This window comes from Scyliorhinus torazame, chromosome 2 (assembly GCF_047496885.1).
Source record: "Scyliorhinus torazame isolate Kashiwa2021f chromosome 2, sScyTor2.1, whole genome shotgun sequence".
Lineage (NCBI taxonomy): Eukaryota > Metazoa > Chordata > Chondrichthyes > Carcharhiniformes > Scyliorhinidae > Scyliorhinus > Scyliorhinus torazame.
The window spans coordinates 274,522,942-274,538,987 of NC_092708.1; the positions used below are offsets into that span (position 1 = coordinate 274,522,942).

Sequence of the window (16,046 nt, forward strand, 5' to 3'; positions counted from 1 at the left end):
TAGTCAAATCCTGAGGTAACAAATGAGCTGAGTCGCGCAGAGTTGGGAAATGTTATGGAGGTGGAAATAGGCAGTTTTAGTGATGGCATGGGTATGTGCGGTGCTGGGAAGGTGACCTCCAGGTCAAATGACACCAAGGTTGCAAACACACTGGTTCAGCTGGAAGATTGCCAAGGAGAAGGATGGAGTCGGTGGCTAGAGAACCAAAGATGATTGCTTTGTTCTTCCTAGTATTCAATTGGAGGAAATTGCTATTCCTCCAGTTCTGGATGTTGGACAAGCATTTGACAATTTAGAGATGGTCGGGGTGTTGAAGGAGGTGGTATTAGATAGGTGTTATCAGTGTACATGTGGAAGCTAATGCTGTGTATTTGGATGATGTAGCCTTATATGATGTGGACATCGCTGTCGAGGCCAGAATTTATTGTCCATCCCTAGTTGCCCTTGAGAAGGTGGTGGTGAGCTGCCTTAAACCAGTGCAGTCCCTGAGGTGTGGGTACACCCACAGTGCTGTTAGGGGGGGGGGGGGGGCGGGCGGTTGCAGGATTTTGACCCCGTGAGAGTGAATGAACAATGACATATTTCCACCTCGGGATGGAGTAACAGGTGGTTTTCCCAGATATCTGCTATCCATGTACTTCTGGAGCAACATGTAGATTAGAAATAGGAGGGAGCCAAGGATAGATCATTGGGGGGCCTTCTGAGGTACTGGTACAGGAATGGAAAGGGAAGCCATTGTAATGATCTTTAGCTATTTGGTATTTACAGCATTTTGGAGGCCATTCGGACCATCATGTCTGCACCCAAAAAAGCAACCTAGCTAGTCCAATTCCCCAGCCCTATCTCTGTTCGGAGTGGGGGGGGGGGGGGGGGGGGAGTTCCAGAAGATCCAGTTACATACTTTGCTCGATATTGGTATACATATATAATGGTGTTCTCTCCACTAGGGTTATTTTTCTTTTTGGTGCATGTTTCTCCCTCAAAGGATTGTAGATCGTGTGCCGGGACTGTACCTTTCCATTCAAGTCCATTCCAAAGGCTACTGAATCCAGTCACCTACCTGTGTACTTGGTCAAATTAGTTTCAGAATTCCATGTTACTTGCTTACTTAGTCCACTTTGTGTCTAAGGGGGGCATGACCTCCTTGAATCCATCAGAGCTGGACTGCGTTGGGGCTTGCGAGGAGACTTTGAATGCAGCCCCCCAAGCATTTCTGCTGATCAAAAGTGTCAGTTGAGGGCAGCTAATTCTAACAGGCCATCTCTTTCCGACACTGGTAAGAAGTTATGGCCCATGGTGTTCTTTGGTTTTGCCCTCAAATAAAAACCTATGTCCTTTGTATTTTATAAATAGACTGACTATTTCTCTAAATGTTGTATTGTCTGAATATTTCCCCACTTCTTGTCCTGTTCATAAATCTCCTCTTTTCAAAGTGACGGTTCCTGCCTCAATAGGATTCCACAAGGGCCAGCAGCAATTGTGCTGTGATCATTCAGGACAATGGGATGAACAAAGTTAGTTAGCTTCTTCCTTAGGCTTGGGACCACTGCTTGTCGGCACAAAACTGATTGACCAGAAGCGGGGAAAATAGAGGTGAAAACAGTTTTCCTCAATTGAATCTGTTTTTCGGGCAGATTGCTGCTGTTTGTTGGACAGTTGTGGGTTTGCCTCCAGTGTTGACAGGTTTCTCCTGTCAGTACATAATCTTTGCAAAGGATCAATTTCTTTGGTAAAGTCACTCTTTGGTTGACATGAATTCTCCCAAAGTGTTTGTTTAGTTCCCCTCTCTTAGCACATAGGAGTGGAAGTTCATTTGTCGTGCCCACCCCCTAAAATATTTCCTAACCGAAACTATTTCTCACTTTAGTCATTTTGTTACTCAGAAAGAAAGAGGGTGTACATAAATAATCTCTCCCACCTTTCATCTATGAGCACTGACCAGTGCAATGGACTGTGTAATGTCAATATTTAAAACTGGAGTCCTGGGACTCTCATGAAGTTCAGGAGCTCGTTAGATTTCTTGATTTGATTTTTTTTCTTGCATTAAGGAACTTACTTGCAAATTATTTTTGTTGCCATATTTGTAAAGGAAGGTTCTCTGCAATAATAGTACTATTTTTCCTCCAGATGACTGATAATGTTATTGAGTGTGGGGGTTCTATGGGTATGTTAATCTTTGGAGAGATGTGAAAACACTCGCATATTGTCAGGGCTTAGATGGAAGTCATAAAATTAAATTTATCAATTGCAACGAACAGGAGCCCGTGGATAGAAGTAATTTTGTCTGACCTGCTGTCAGATGGTGAGTAATGTACCTTTCTAATATAATTGAGCTAAACTTTATAAATGCTTTTAAATTGCAGAATGAACCTTAAAGCTAAATTAACTTAAGTGTGTGAGCAGTGTGGATTTAAAATTGGATTGTTTCCCCAGTGGCAGAAAAACTGCCAGCCATTTTAGTGGTGTAACTCCTTAAGAGGCAGTTTACCGAAGCTTCCAGTTTATTTTTTATTCTGGTTTAATAATAGGGAGTGAGATCAGTGCTGTGTGTATTTAATGGTGTGGGTTTCCTTTTCCTTCAGTGCCTTGAAGCTATGGTGTTCAGCTACTCTGTGTGCTGGGTTATCTGGCAATGGAATCTGATCTCCCTCACTGCTCTTCTTGCTTATGGCTTTGCTGATTTTTCCCCTTTGGATACATTGGTTCATTAAGCTGCTTAACTAAATCTTTGTATTTTCCCCCCTTTTTAAGACTGGGAAGAAGCCAGTTAAGGCTGTATTGTGGGTTTCAGCAGATGGATTGCGAGTGGTGGATGAGAAAACAAAGGTCAGTTTACTATTCTATTTGCTCCTCTACCATGATTAGCTCTAATTTTTACAAACTATTATTGTGGCATTGGTTTGTCATTTCGGGAAGTAATTATCAACATTATTTTATCCTGTGGCTCTTTAAAATCACAAGATAATTTATTTTCCAAATTTCCAAACACACAGAATCCTTTATTTTCCTCTGGCACTCATTGCAGGAGCAGATGATGTTTTGATTTATAGCTATAGAAGCTTAGGTGGAGAAAATGAAAATTTGAAATTACATTGCTGGTTTTGTTTATGAATTATGACAATATCATATACACAATGTTTGTCCAACAGGCGGCCCATGGGCCGGGGTCTGGCCCACCACAGGATGTTGTTATGTCCGTAAATTAATGTTGAAAATGCACACAAGTAGGAGTAAGTGGAAGCGACAAACTGTAAAGTACTGCTCCTCTAATCATAGGTGGGTTCTTTACCATGTTGACTGCGAGTAGACTCACTGATGGGCCTATCAGCAGCAAACGCTGGAGAGAAACAGTCTGTGATGGAGCAGGGAGTAATGCGAGATCAGTAGTGGCACCCAGCCTGAGGACAGGAACAGCGGCAAGGGAATGGCTCCAGCGAGGGAGGAGTGTGGAGGGAATGGCTCCAGCGAGGGAGGAGTGTGGAGGGAATGGCTCCAGCGAGGGAGGAGTGTGGAGGGAATGGCTCCAGCGAGGGAGGAGTGTGGAGGGAATGGCTCCAGCGAGGGAGGAGTGTGGAGGGAATGGCTCCAGCGAGGGAGGAGTGTGGAGGGAATGGCTCCAGCGAGGGAGGAGTGTGGAGGGAATGGCTCCAGCGAGGGAGGAGTGTGGAGGGAATGGCTCCAGCGAGGGAGGAGTGTGGAGGGAATGGCTCCAGCGAGGGAGGAGTGTGGAGGGAATGGCTCCAGCGAGGGAGGAGTGTGGAGGGAATGGCTCCAGCGAGGGAGGAGTGTGGAGGGAATGGCTCCAGCGAGGGAGGAGTGTGGAGGGAATGGCTCCAGCGAGGGAGGAGTGTGGAGGGAATGGCTCCAGCGAGGGAGGAGTGTGGAGGGAATGGCTCCAGCGAGGGAGGAGTGTGGAGGGAATGGCTCCAGCGAGGGAGGAGTGTGGAGGGAATGGCTCCAGCGAGGGAGGAGTGTGGAGGGAATGGCTCCAGCGAGGGAGGAGTGTGGAGGGAATGGCTCCAGCGAGGGAGGAGTGTGGAGGGAATGGCTCCAGCGAGGGGGGAGTGTGGAGGGAATGGCTCCAGCGAGGGGGGAGTGTGGAGGGAATGGCTCCAGCGAGGGAGGAGTGTGGAGGGAATGGCTCCAGCGAGGGGCGAGTGTGGAGGGAATGGCTCCAGCGAGGGAGGAGTGTTGAGGGAATGGCTAGGGAGACTTGTTTAGGGCGTGTTATGGGCCAGGGTTTAGAGAACCCCAAAGTGTATCATGGAGTTCACCTGATCCATGACTTTTACTAGATTGTGGTATGGGGAGCACACGGCCCACTCTACAAGTGTGGTACAGCAGAAATCGAAAAGTATTTTTTTAAGCAAAACAGTGTTGATTCTATGAACTCAAGTTAACCTTTTTAAAACATACAGTGAGCATCTTAGCAACCATTAATTAAAATACAACCCCAAAGACTACAACACTAAGCAATCCTTAAGCTTTCCTTTTAACATCCATAAGACCTTTTTTTTAAAAAAAAAAAAACAACTTTTAACAGAAGCACATCAGGTTTAAATTCACTACTGAGAACAGTTATCACTCTGAATTCACCAAATGATCAAGAGATAGTCTTTACATGGCAGAGAGAACAACATTACACCTTCTGTGGCTGACTGCAGCTCCAACACTGAAACAAAACCAAAAGAACACAGACACACCCAAGCTTTTCTCAAAGTGAAACTAAAAGCTGACACAGCCCAGCTCCACCCACACTCTGACATCACTGCAGTAATAAACACCCATTTCTTAAAGGTACACCCACTACAGTGATTCTATAAAAACCCATTTCTTAAAGGTACTCTCACATGACAGGCGCGACTACAGCAGGGAGAAGTAATTAGGGAGCAGCTAAAGCGAGGGAGAAGTGTTTATGCAGCGGCTATATTGAGGGAGTGGCGATCGCAGGGGAGAAGTGTTAAAGGAGTGGCTACTGCGAGAGAGAAGTGTTGAGGGAGCAGCGGGGAAGAAGTGTTGAGGGAGCAGCGGGAGACAAGTGTTAAGGGAATGACTACAGCGAGGAAGGAGTGTTGAGGGAGTGGCTACAGTGAGTGAGAAATGTTGAGGGAGCGGCTACGGCTGGTGGAGGTATTGGGGAATGGATACAGCGAGGTAGAAGTGTTTTAGGGAGCAGCTACAGCAGGGGAGAAGTGTTGAGGGAGCGGCTGCAGCGGGGAAGAAGTGTTTACGCAGCAGCTATAGCAAGGGAGAAGTGTTGAGGGAGTGGTAATCGCAGGGGAGAAGTGTTGAGGGAGTGGCTACAACAAGGGAGAAATGTTCAGGGAGTGCTACAGCGAGGGAGATGTGTTGAGGAAGCGGCTACAGTGGGAGAGAAGTGTTGCGGGAGCACCGGGAGAGAAGTGTTGCGGGAGCAGCGGGAGAGAAGTGTTGCGGGAGAGAAGTGTTGTGGGAGCAGCGGGGAGAGAAGTGTTGCGGGAGCAGCGGGAGAGAAGTGTTGCGGGAGCAGCGGGGAGAGAAGTGTTGAGGGAGCAGCGGGGAGAGAAGGGTTGCGGGAGCAGCGGGAGAGAAGTTTTGAGGGGGCAGCGGGGGCGGTGTCGAGGGAGCAGCAGGAGAGAAGTGTCGAGGGAGCAGCGGGAGAGAAGTGTCGGGGAAGCAGCGGGAGAGAAGTGTTGAGGGAGCAGGGGGTGAGAAGTGTTGAGGGAGCAGCGGCGGAGAAGTAAGGGAACGGATACAGCAGGGGAGAGTATTGGGGGAGAGGCTGCGAGGGAGCCAATACAGAGGGGGAGAAATGGTGAGCAAATGCATACAAGTGCGAGGCGACAAGGGACCAGATAAAGCAGGGGAGGGGATTAAGGGAAAGGATACCGCATGGGGGAGAGGTGGCGAGGGAGCAGATGCAACGATTGAGTGGCGCTGAGGGAACGGATACAGCGGGGGAGGGACAGCGAAGGGGTGGATACACCATGGGGGAAAGGCGATGAGAGTGCGGATGCAGCGGGGTGTGGCGGCAAGGGAGTGAATACCACCACCTCACTCGGGCCATCTAGTCCATGTTCCAGGTTGTCCTTCCACTTATCTTTGTTCTGCCATTAACACATTCTGATCTCTGAATGTGCCGCTGTCAGCCATGATCACCACTATTTACATTCCCTTTGTTTCTCCCCCAAGCCTCCACCTATCACTGGCTCTCTATCCAGTTCTCTCTGACGAAGAGTCACCAGACTCGAAATATTGGCTCTGTTGTCTCGCCACAGCATGTCAGACCTGCTGAGATTTTCCAGCATTTTCTATTTTTCTATTTTACATGTTGGGCAATAATCTTTGTTTCACTTCCCAAATTCTATATAGCCACAAAGTCATTTTGAAGTGTACTCACTGTTGTAATGTATCACTGTTATAATGTAGGAAGCACAGCCGCCAATGTATGCACAGCTAGCTCCCACCAATGTCGGTGTGATAATGTACAAATAATTTGTTTAATTGATATTGATTGAGGATTTTTTTTTCATTCATGGGATGCGAGTGTCACCAGCAAGGCCAGAATTTGTTGCCCGTCTTGTAATTGATCTTGAGAAAGTTCTGGCGAGCCACATCCTTTGAACTGTTGTGGTCCATGTGGTCAAAGAGCTATGTATAAAGCAGTGTCTTAACGGAGCAAACCAAGTTAAAGAGGTGAAAGATTTAGTGCAAGTATTCCAGGACTTAGGACCCAGGCAACTGAAAGCGATTAAAATTGGGGGATACTCAAAATGCTAAGGAGCACAGGTACTCGAGGATTGTGAGGTGGAGAAGATTATAGTGATGTGGAGAGGTGTGGCCATGGAGGGATATGAAAATTAAGATGAGAATTTAAATAATTATGCTAATGTTAGAAGTGCTATTATTTAAAAATTGATCGATTACAATTTTTGACATAGCCTCAGCCACGTTTTGTGAGAGAGAGTCCCAGATTTAGAACATAGAACAATACAGCGCAGTACAGGCCCTTCGGCCCACGATGTTGCACCGAAACAAAAGCCATCTAACCTACACTATGCCATTATCATAGTTTCCGGTATATTACTTAGTCCATCAATGTTTATGCTGCGTGGGCAATAAAGAAACTGATTACAAAGATGGCTTCTGGAGTTATTTAAATGAGTTGGGATGAATAGAAAATGGAATAAATAAATCATTTCCCCCCTCCACCAAAGTCATTCTCCTCCAGCTGCTGTATGGGGTAATGTCTCTGCTTCTGGGAACAATGAGCACATGTGCACTTTTAGAACATTCTGCAAATTTCCTCAGACTTGTGCAAAACAGCAATTCTTGAGCGTTGATCCCTGTGAAGTGGCTCACAGACAAAAATATGATTTGTAAGTAGTAAACGGCATAACGTTTATTGTTACGTAATTATTTTTATTTTGTTCTTGGAATCATAGAATTTACAGTGCAGAAGTGGGCCATTGGGCCCATCGGGTCTACACCGACCCTTGAAAAGAGCACCTACTTAAGCCCACACCTCCACCCTATCCCCGTAACCCAGTAACCTCACCTAACCTTTGGACACTACAGGGCAATTTGGTGTTGCCAATTCACCTAACCCGCACATCTTTGGACTGTGGGAGGAAACCGGAGCACCCGGAGGAAACCCACACAGACACGGGGAGAACGTGCAGACTTCGCACAGACAGTGACCCAAGCCCTGCTGCTGCAAAGCAACCGTGCTAACCATTGTGCTACCGTGCTGCCTAATCCGTATAAATTTATTTTCAAATATTGAAATGTGCAAGTTGTAATCCTCACTTTACTTAGTGTATGAACCCTATAAGATTCCCTTAGTTACTCCAAATTATGTTCATTGTGTTCAACCAAGGCTCGATCTGCTCTCTCTGGTGGATGTTAAAGATCCCATGAAGCTATTTTGAAGAATTGGCATGGCTGTTAGCTTTGATGCCTTGACCAATATATCTCCCTCAGCCAACATCACTGGATCAGTTGGCTGGTCTTTATTGCACTGCGCTTTGTAGGATCTTGCTGTGTGTAAATTGGATGCCACATTTCATACATTACAACCGTGCAGACACTATTAGCTGTAAATCACTTTGATACATCTAGTGGTCATGAAAAGTGCTGTGTAAATGCAATTCATTTTGCATTTCATTTTGTACCTAGCAAGCTGTGTACATGCTTACAATGATGTACTTCTTAACAGCAGAAATTGAATGGTTTCGCCTCAGGAGGGGAAAGAATGCTGTTAAGTGTGGTGGTGCTGGAGCAGGAAGAGGGGTTGAGATGTAAATAGCAGAATATTTGAAGGTGTTTTTTAATAAACTATTTTATTGAGGTATTTTTGGCATATAAAACAATGACATTGTATAGTACCGTACAAAAAGAAAAGCAAATAACGCATAGTATAAACCACAACTCCATTCTCGCAAGGACCTGCCTAAACCACCCCTACTCTACCCTAGCCGCCCTCCCCTGCTGACGTTTAATTCTCCACGAAGAAGTCAATGAATGGCTGCCACCTCCGGACGAACCCCAATAATGAACCTCTCACGGCGAACTTAACTTTCTCTAGACCGAGAAAGCTCGCCATGTCCGACAGCCATACTTCGGTCTTCGCGGGCCTTGAGTCCCTCCATGCCAACAGGATCCGTCGCCGGGCTACCAAGGAAGCAAAGGCCAAGACGTCTGCCTCCTTCTATCCTGGACTCCTGGGTCCGGCACCCCAGTTTTCAAAACCCGGGGCATGATGTCCGCGTATCCCTGCCAGTACCCCCTGAGTTTAGGGCACGACCAGAACCTGTGCACGTGATTAGCCGGCGCATCTGGACACTTGTCCTCCAGCCCGAGGAATTTACTCATCCGGGCCACCGTCATGTGGGCCCGGTGCACGACCTTAAACTGGATCAGACTGAGCCTGCCGCAAAAAGCTGCTTCCCAAATACCATCCTCCAGTCTTCCCCCCCCCCCGAGCTCCTCCTCCCACTTAAGCTTCAGGTCCTCAGTCTGTGTATCCTCTGCTCCCATTAGTTCTTTGTAAATATCTGAGACTCTACCCTCACCTACCTCTCCCCTCGATACTACACTGTCCTGCCTCCCCTTTGGCGGGAGGCGTGGGAAGGACAGCACCAGCCTGCGCACAGAGTCCCACACCTGTAAGTATCTAAAGTCATTCCCTCCCGCCAGCCCAAACTTCCCCTCCAATGCCCTCATGCTCGGGAAGCTCCCATCCAAGAACAGAACCCCCGCCCTCCGCCACAGTCTATATCCGCCGTCCATGTTCCCCGGGGCAAATTGGTGATTGCCGCAGTTGAGGTCCACACTGATGCTCTCACTTCCCCTATGTGCCTCATCCACTGGCCCCAAATCCGAAGAGCCGCTACCACTATAGGGCTGGTGGAGTACCGCGCTGGTGGGAGCGGCAGAGGCTCCATGACCAGGGCTGCCAAACTGGTGCCCCTGCACGAAGCAGCCTCCATCTGCTCCCAAACCGACCCCGTACCCACCAACCATTCAGAATATTTAAAGTTGATGAAAGGAGAAATCCTTAGAAGAGTCAGAGACAGCAGCAGGTTAATGTACGTGAATGTAGTGTAAGTGAGAGTGAATTCAGCAGGGCCTACGGAATGAGATATAGTCATTGGTTTGAGATCAGATTAGATCGTCGGGCTTTAGAGTTGCTTTGGAAGAATGTGGGAGTACTGGACAATGTGGTGGTTCTGGGAGTTGTGGTTGAGTCGTTTGGCTGTTGCATTTGGCCTGTAGCACAACTGTGAAGCTGATGTGACTTAGCCAAGTTTCTCATGAACATGCCGTGATGGAGATTTACCAGCGATGGTTGTTTAGCTTGGAATTGTAGCTCAGCAGTGATGCATCAGGGAAGGTACGCCCAAGGTCTACAGTGTTCATAAGGCACAGTAGGGTGCATCAGACCAAGTGTGAGGACAGGAGAGTCGGACTGGAAGGCAGGAGTGGTAAATTTATGATGTTTTAGAAACTTTATTATTATTTTCTGAATTTTAAAAATGTTTATACTGTAATACCAACTTCATTTTTTGGGTGTGTAAAAGAGGCTGTTGAGGCTGTATCATAACATTCTTGCGCAGATAGCTTTTTAAAAATGAAAACTGGAGTAAATTTTATTTTTGGTGGAGCACAATTGTTTAAATTAAAATGATGCAAGAAAGTTTTATGTTGTGCAATTGGTTTTCACTCATTAGGAAAGGGTCTAATATTGGCACTTAAACCGCGACGAAGCGGAGAATTTGTGACCATTATGAAGACAATAGATACAAGATATTGTGTAAGGATGTTGCAAGCTCAATAATGGTCAGTGTCATTTTTGACTAACACAATGAATCAATTTTAAGCGAAGCACTTATCAGATAAGTTCCACATTTTGCAAACAAAATTACCTTTAAGGTTCACAATATTTAGATCTCTGTGTGTATATGAGATAGCTCTGTAGCTTTTTGAAATGAAATGCTTCATAAATCTGCCAGCTAACAATATTTATACAGTGGAAGACTGCCATCTAGTGTCTGATTGAGAAACATTTGATTTATTCTATTAAAATAGTGGTCGGGGTGGCCAAACCTTGGGACTGTTAAAAAGTAGTTGGATTTGTATGCAATGTAGCATATTGCAGAAGTATTAATTTCTTGATTTCTCTTGTATTTTCTTTGTTATTTACAGGATCTTATTGTTGATCAAACCATAGAGAAAGTATCCTTCTGTGCCCCTGACCGAAACTTTGACAAGGCCTTCTCATACATTTGTCGAGATGGTACAACCAGGCGTTGGATCTGTCACTGTTTCTTGGCTATAAGAGATTCGGTAAGAGAACACTTAATGTTGCTGGAGCCAAAATTCTACTTCAGTGGAAATGTGTGGGTGGGTCGCAAAACTGAAGTCAAACTGAATTTGAGATTCATAAAATTGGTGGGGAGAGAGGTACTTTAACTGTTGTTGTGAGAGTGTCAAGTGACCAGGATTGACAGCCCTGTTGCAAAATTGCCCAACTTGAAACTAGAAAACTTATTTTAAGACTGAAGTAGTTTGGTACCCTATCACAATTGACACCATTAAATTGTGATAGAATGTGAGGTTGCACTCTCTTCACACAACCAATGCTTCACAGTGAGGGAGCAGGGGACACGGGCATTAACACTTAGCAGGGTTGAGATTAAATTGGATGGAGTTGCCATTGGCCATTTTGGAATTATACTTTTCAGGTTACAAAATTGTCATCTTGATTCCTCTATATATCTCTCCAACTGCATTGTAGAGAATGAATGTTTATCCCTTATCTCAGCCTACTCACTTGAAAGACATGACATACATGACTACTGAAATAACATTTTTGGGCATTAAAGGACTATTCTATTCCATGTACATGGATCATTTTTATATCTGGCCTTGTTGATTATCAGTTTTCTCATGAGGTGCAGACTCATTCTTGTGCACAGTTTTACAGCAAACATGCAGACTTAGAGTTATAGAGTTTTACAGCATGGAAAGAGGCCCTTTGGCCCATCACGTCCATGTCAACTATCAAGCACCTAACTATTCTAATCCCATTTTCCAACACTTGGTCCTTAGCCTTGTATGCAATGGCATTTCAAGTGCTCATCTAAATACATCTCAACAGTTGCGAGGGTTCTCGTCTCTACCACCCTTTCAGGCAGTGAGTTCCAGATTCCAACCACCCTCTGGGTGAAAAGGTTCCTCACATCTTCTTTAAACCTCCTGCCCATTACCTTAAATCTATACCCCCTGCTTATTCCCATCCACTAAGGGGAAAAGTACTTTCCTATCCACCCTTCGGCATCGGGAGCTATTCTCCGCCCGATCACACGCCCCGATTTCCGCGTCGGCCAACGGAGAATCCTGACCATGATCTCCCTTTGACAAAACCATGCTGACTATCCTTGATTAATTCTTGCCTCTTCAAGTGGACATTAATTCTGTCCCTCAAAATCTTTTCCAGTAGTTTCCCTACCACTGAAGTTAGACTCACTGGCTTGTAAATTCCTGGTTCGTCCCTACTTCCCTTCTTGAGTAATGGTGCCACATTAAGCTACCCTCCAGTCCTCTGGCACCTCTCCTGTCGCCAGAGAAGATTCGAAAATTTTTGTCAGAAATGCTGCAATCTTCCCCCCCCCTGCCTCCTACAGCAATCTGGGATACATTTCACCTGACCCCGGGTTTTATCCACTTTTAGGCCCATTACAACTGTTGATACCTCCTCCCTCTCGATGTTAAGTCGTTCAAGTAATACCTACATCACCCTTCTCCGTAGTGAACACAGGCAAAATAAAATACTCATTTAAAACCTCACCTATATCTTCCAGTTCCACACATAAATTACCACGTTGGTCCCCAATGGACCCGACTCTTATCCTAGTTAAGGCCCTTAATAGACTTATAGAACACCATTGGATTTTTCTTTATTTTACCCGCCAGTGCTTTTTCACCCCACTCTTCGTTCTCCTAATTTCGTTCTAGGATTTCATCCACTGTGAATTTGATCAGTCAGAGTTGGAGAATGTCACAACCAAGACCAGTCATGTTCATTCTGATGTCAAGTGCACTTTTCACCTCTGGTTTCCTCCAGGTGCTCTGGTTTCCTCCCACAGTCAAAAGATGTGCAGGTTGGGTGAATTGGCCATACTAAAATTGCCCCTTGGTGTCCAAAGATGTGTAGGTTATGTTACAAGGTTGCAGGGATGGGCCGTGGGAATGGGCCTGGGTGGGGTCCTCTTTTGGAGGGTCGGTGCAGACTTGATGGGCTCAATGGCCGCCTCCTGCACTGTCAGGATTCTATGCTTCTGTGAGAGTTTTAGCTTATGGTCTCCCGTGTGCTGAACACAGACCAGGCATAGGAAATTGCCGTTTCCTGGTCTTGTATTGCTTTGTATTGCAACATATCCAAAGCTTTGGATGATATCCTGGCATCCTTGCAAAGCATTACTGTTGATATGAATTTTACACATCTTAAAAATAAAGTATAAAAATGTAAAATGAATTGTCTGGAATGTTATAATGTGTAATGGTTTATATTTGTGCATAAATGCTTGTACAATCTTAATATGCTGAATTATCTTTTCTGAATAAAAATAAATTCCTTGATACATGTTAACCTAAAGTACAATAATCTACTGAGATACAAATAATGTTGCAACTCAATAAGCTTTTGTACTATCCAAGGTGCATAACATCTGTGTTTCTGAGGAAAAATTACTTTGGTATGGCAGCATTAGGTGAGAAGGTTTATATTTAAAATCTCCAGTTACTTCCATTTTTATTGCATTTTGATTTCTCAAGCAGACAACAGTGCTTAACCACGTCAATTCTGAAAGATGAAGTTCCAAATATGAGCTTCCTAAATGCATAAAATGAGCTCTTCAAAAGCCATAAAATATAGCAGACGAAATACTAGCTTCTTTCCAAGAATAGATATGGTATAATGTATGATTGTCAGCTAGGTATTCTGTTTTTGATTTATAACATCAAACTTAATTTTTTACTGTTGCTACCAAACTAATTTGTAATGTTTACATTGTGTCATGTACTTTGAAATTTTCATCAGCAAATGCTAATCCAGAAGAATCCCCAACTGAATCAGTTGTCAAGTTTTGTAAATTAAATTCAGTGAAATGATGCATGTAAAGTTATTTTTGAAATGCTCCCACCCACTTAAAATTAAAAATGTTTAGTCCTACAATGCCTGCTTTTTGCTTTCCCATTAGCTGTGTAAATAAATACAGATTCTGGTTTTGTACCGTAACATAAAATTCACAAAGGTCTCTGGCTGCTCTCTTAGTTATCTTGCCAATTTCCACCCCTCTCATCTGAATAGTGTTTACTGTTCGGGATATGGTCCTACAGTTCCTGGGGTTTGAACATAGGATCTTACTGGTCTTTATAGCTGCACTCAGTGTTGCCAGGAAGTTGTGTTAGCCCCATCTATACCGTGTAGGTGACAGTAAAAACAAGTTAGTCTCAGGTTAGGTGATGCTATATATGGTTTGTGTGATTGTTGCGTAATGTTGCAAAGGAAATGAATTTCCTTACGTTTGTACATGTTAACAATATTGCATTATTTCTCAGGGTGAGCGGTTAAGCCATGCTGTGGGCTGTGCTTTTGCGGCATGTTTGGAGAGGAAGCAGAAGCGTGAGAAGGAGTGTGGTGTTACTGCCACATTTGATGCCAACCGAACCACATTCACCAGGGAAGGTTCCTTTCGGGTAATCACAGCCACTGAACAAGCGGAGAGAGAAGAAATCATGAAACAAATGCAAGACTCCAAGAACGGTACAGAACAAAAATTAAATTGGCCTGTGAGCTGGGTAGGAGTCAGATTGGGGGAAGGGGTATGGAGGGGCTTTTAATTAATTGGATATTATAGCATAGCACTACAATGTATATACTACATTCTAACATGTGCATATGCATTACAATTGCAGTACACCGTAGTAAATTTAGAATCACATTATCATACAACACAGAAGGAGGACATTGTTCCTGTGCTGGCTCATTGAATAGGTCATTCAATGTATCCCATGTACCCTCTCATTCCTCATTGCCCTATTAAAAAAAATATATATATCCCCTTCAAGTATTTATCCAATTCTCTTCTGATACTTGTTTTTGAATCTGCTCCTACTTACTACGCTAGAAACAGAGGAGGTCCAAAAAGACTTGGGGATCCATGTATATTGTTAAAATATCCGGATTAGATGAATAAAATAATCAAAAAAGCTAATGCAGTAATGACCTTCATATATAGAGGAATAGAGTACAAGGGTATAGAATTTATGCTACACCTATACAAAGCCCTAGTTAGCACACGTGAAGTTCTGTTTAGTTCTGTCCGTCGGAAGGAAATTAAAAAACAATGAAAATCTGTCGTGATTTTTCAAAACCCCTATCTCCCCTTAACCTTCTCTGTTGTAGGAACATCCACAGTTTCTCTTGTCTATCTGAGTAACAGAAGTCTTGCATCTCTGGTACCATTCTTGTAAATTTCTTACCTCCTCTCCAAGATTTATTATCCAGAATTGGAAACAGTGCTCCAGCTGGGGTCTAGTCATTGCTTCATAAAGGCTGAGCAGAATGTTCTTGTATTTGCACTCTATCCCTCTATTATAAAGCTCTTTTACATATATTTTAACAGCCTTCCCATCTTATCTGCCAGCTTCACGAACTTGTGTACGTGCATGCCCAAGTCTCTCTGTTCCTGAACCACCTTTAAAATTGTTAAATTGCGGCATATGACCTTCCTGCTGTCACAAGGTCAGAGGTAGGAATGTTCAAAGCAGTCATAATCCATATGCAGCAAGACCTGGACAACATTCGGGCTTGAGCTGAGGAATGGCAAGAAACAACTGCCAGTCAATGACCATCTCCAATAAGAGAGAATCTGACCATCTCCCCATGACATTAACATCACTCAATTCCCCCCACTATCAACATCCTGGGGGGTTACCATTGACCAGAAACTGAACTAGACTAGCTATATAAATACTGTGGCTACAAGAGTAGGTCAGAGGCTGAAAATTCTACAATGAGTAATCGCCGCCTGACTCCCCAGAACCTGTCCACTGTCTAGAAGTCATATATCAGGAATGTGATGGAATACTCTCCATTTGCCTGGATGAGTGAAGCTCCAACAACAATCAACAAACAAGACACTATCTTGGACAACACAGCTCACTTGATTGGCACCCCATTCACCATCTTAAACATTCATTCCCTCCACCACCGATGCACAGCGGCAGCTTGGCACTATTAGTGTCGTTCCTAACTGTTCCTGGGTCAAAATCCTGGAGCTTCCTTCATCCTAAGAGTACAGTGGATGTACCTACACCAGATGGACTACATTGCTTCAAGAAGACAACCTATCACCACTTCCCGAGGACAATTACGGATGGGCAATAAATGCTGGCCTAGCCAGCAGCAGTCGCAATCCATGAAAGAAGAAATAAGTCAACCTGGTGTATAAGGCAACCCCATTTTCTAGGCCCCAATAATCTTGTTTGCATTATATATG

At 44.5% G+C, this 16,046-nt stretch overlaps 1 protein-coding gene across 12 annotated transcripts in view; it reads left to right on the forward strand.

The window, feature by feature from the left end:
- numb (NUMB endocytic adaptor protein) overlaps positions 1–16,046 on the forward strand; it is a 277,518-nt gene that overhangs the window by 200,196 nt on the left and 61,276 nt on the right. For all 12 annotated transcript variants that reach the window (XM_072487782.1, XM_072487767.1, XM_072487803.1 and 9 more), the window contains 3 exons: positions 2,752–2,826; positions 10,687–10,827; positions 14,104–14,308. In XM_072487782.1, coding sequence (XP_072343883.1) covers positions 2,752–2,826; positions 10,687–10,827; positions 14,104–14,308 — 421 coding nt within the window. The remainder of the gene's footprint in view (positions 1–2,751; positions 2,827–10,686; positions 10,828–14,103; positions 14,309–16,046) is intronic.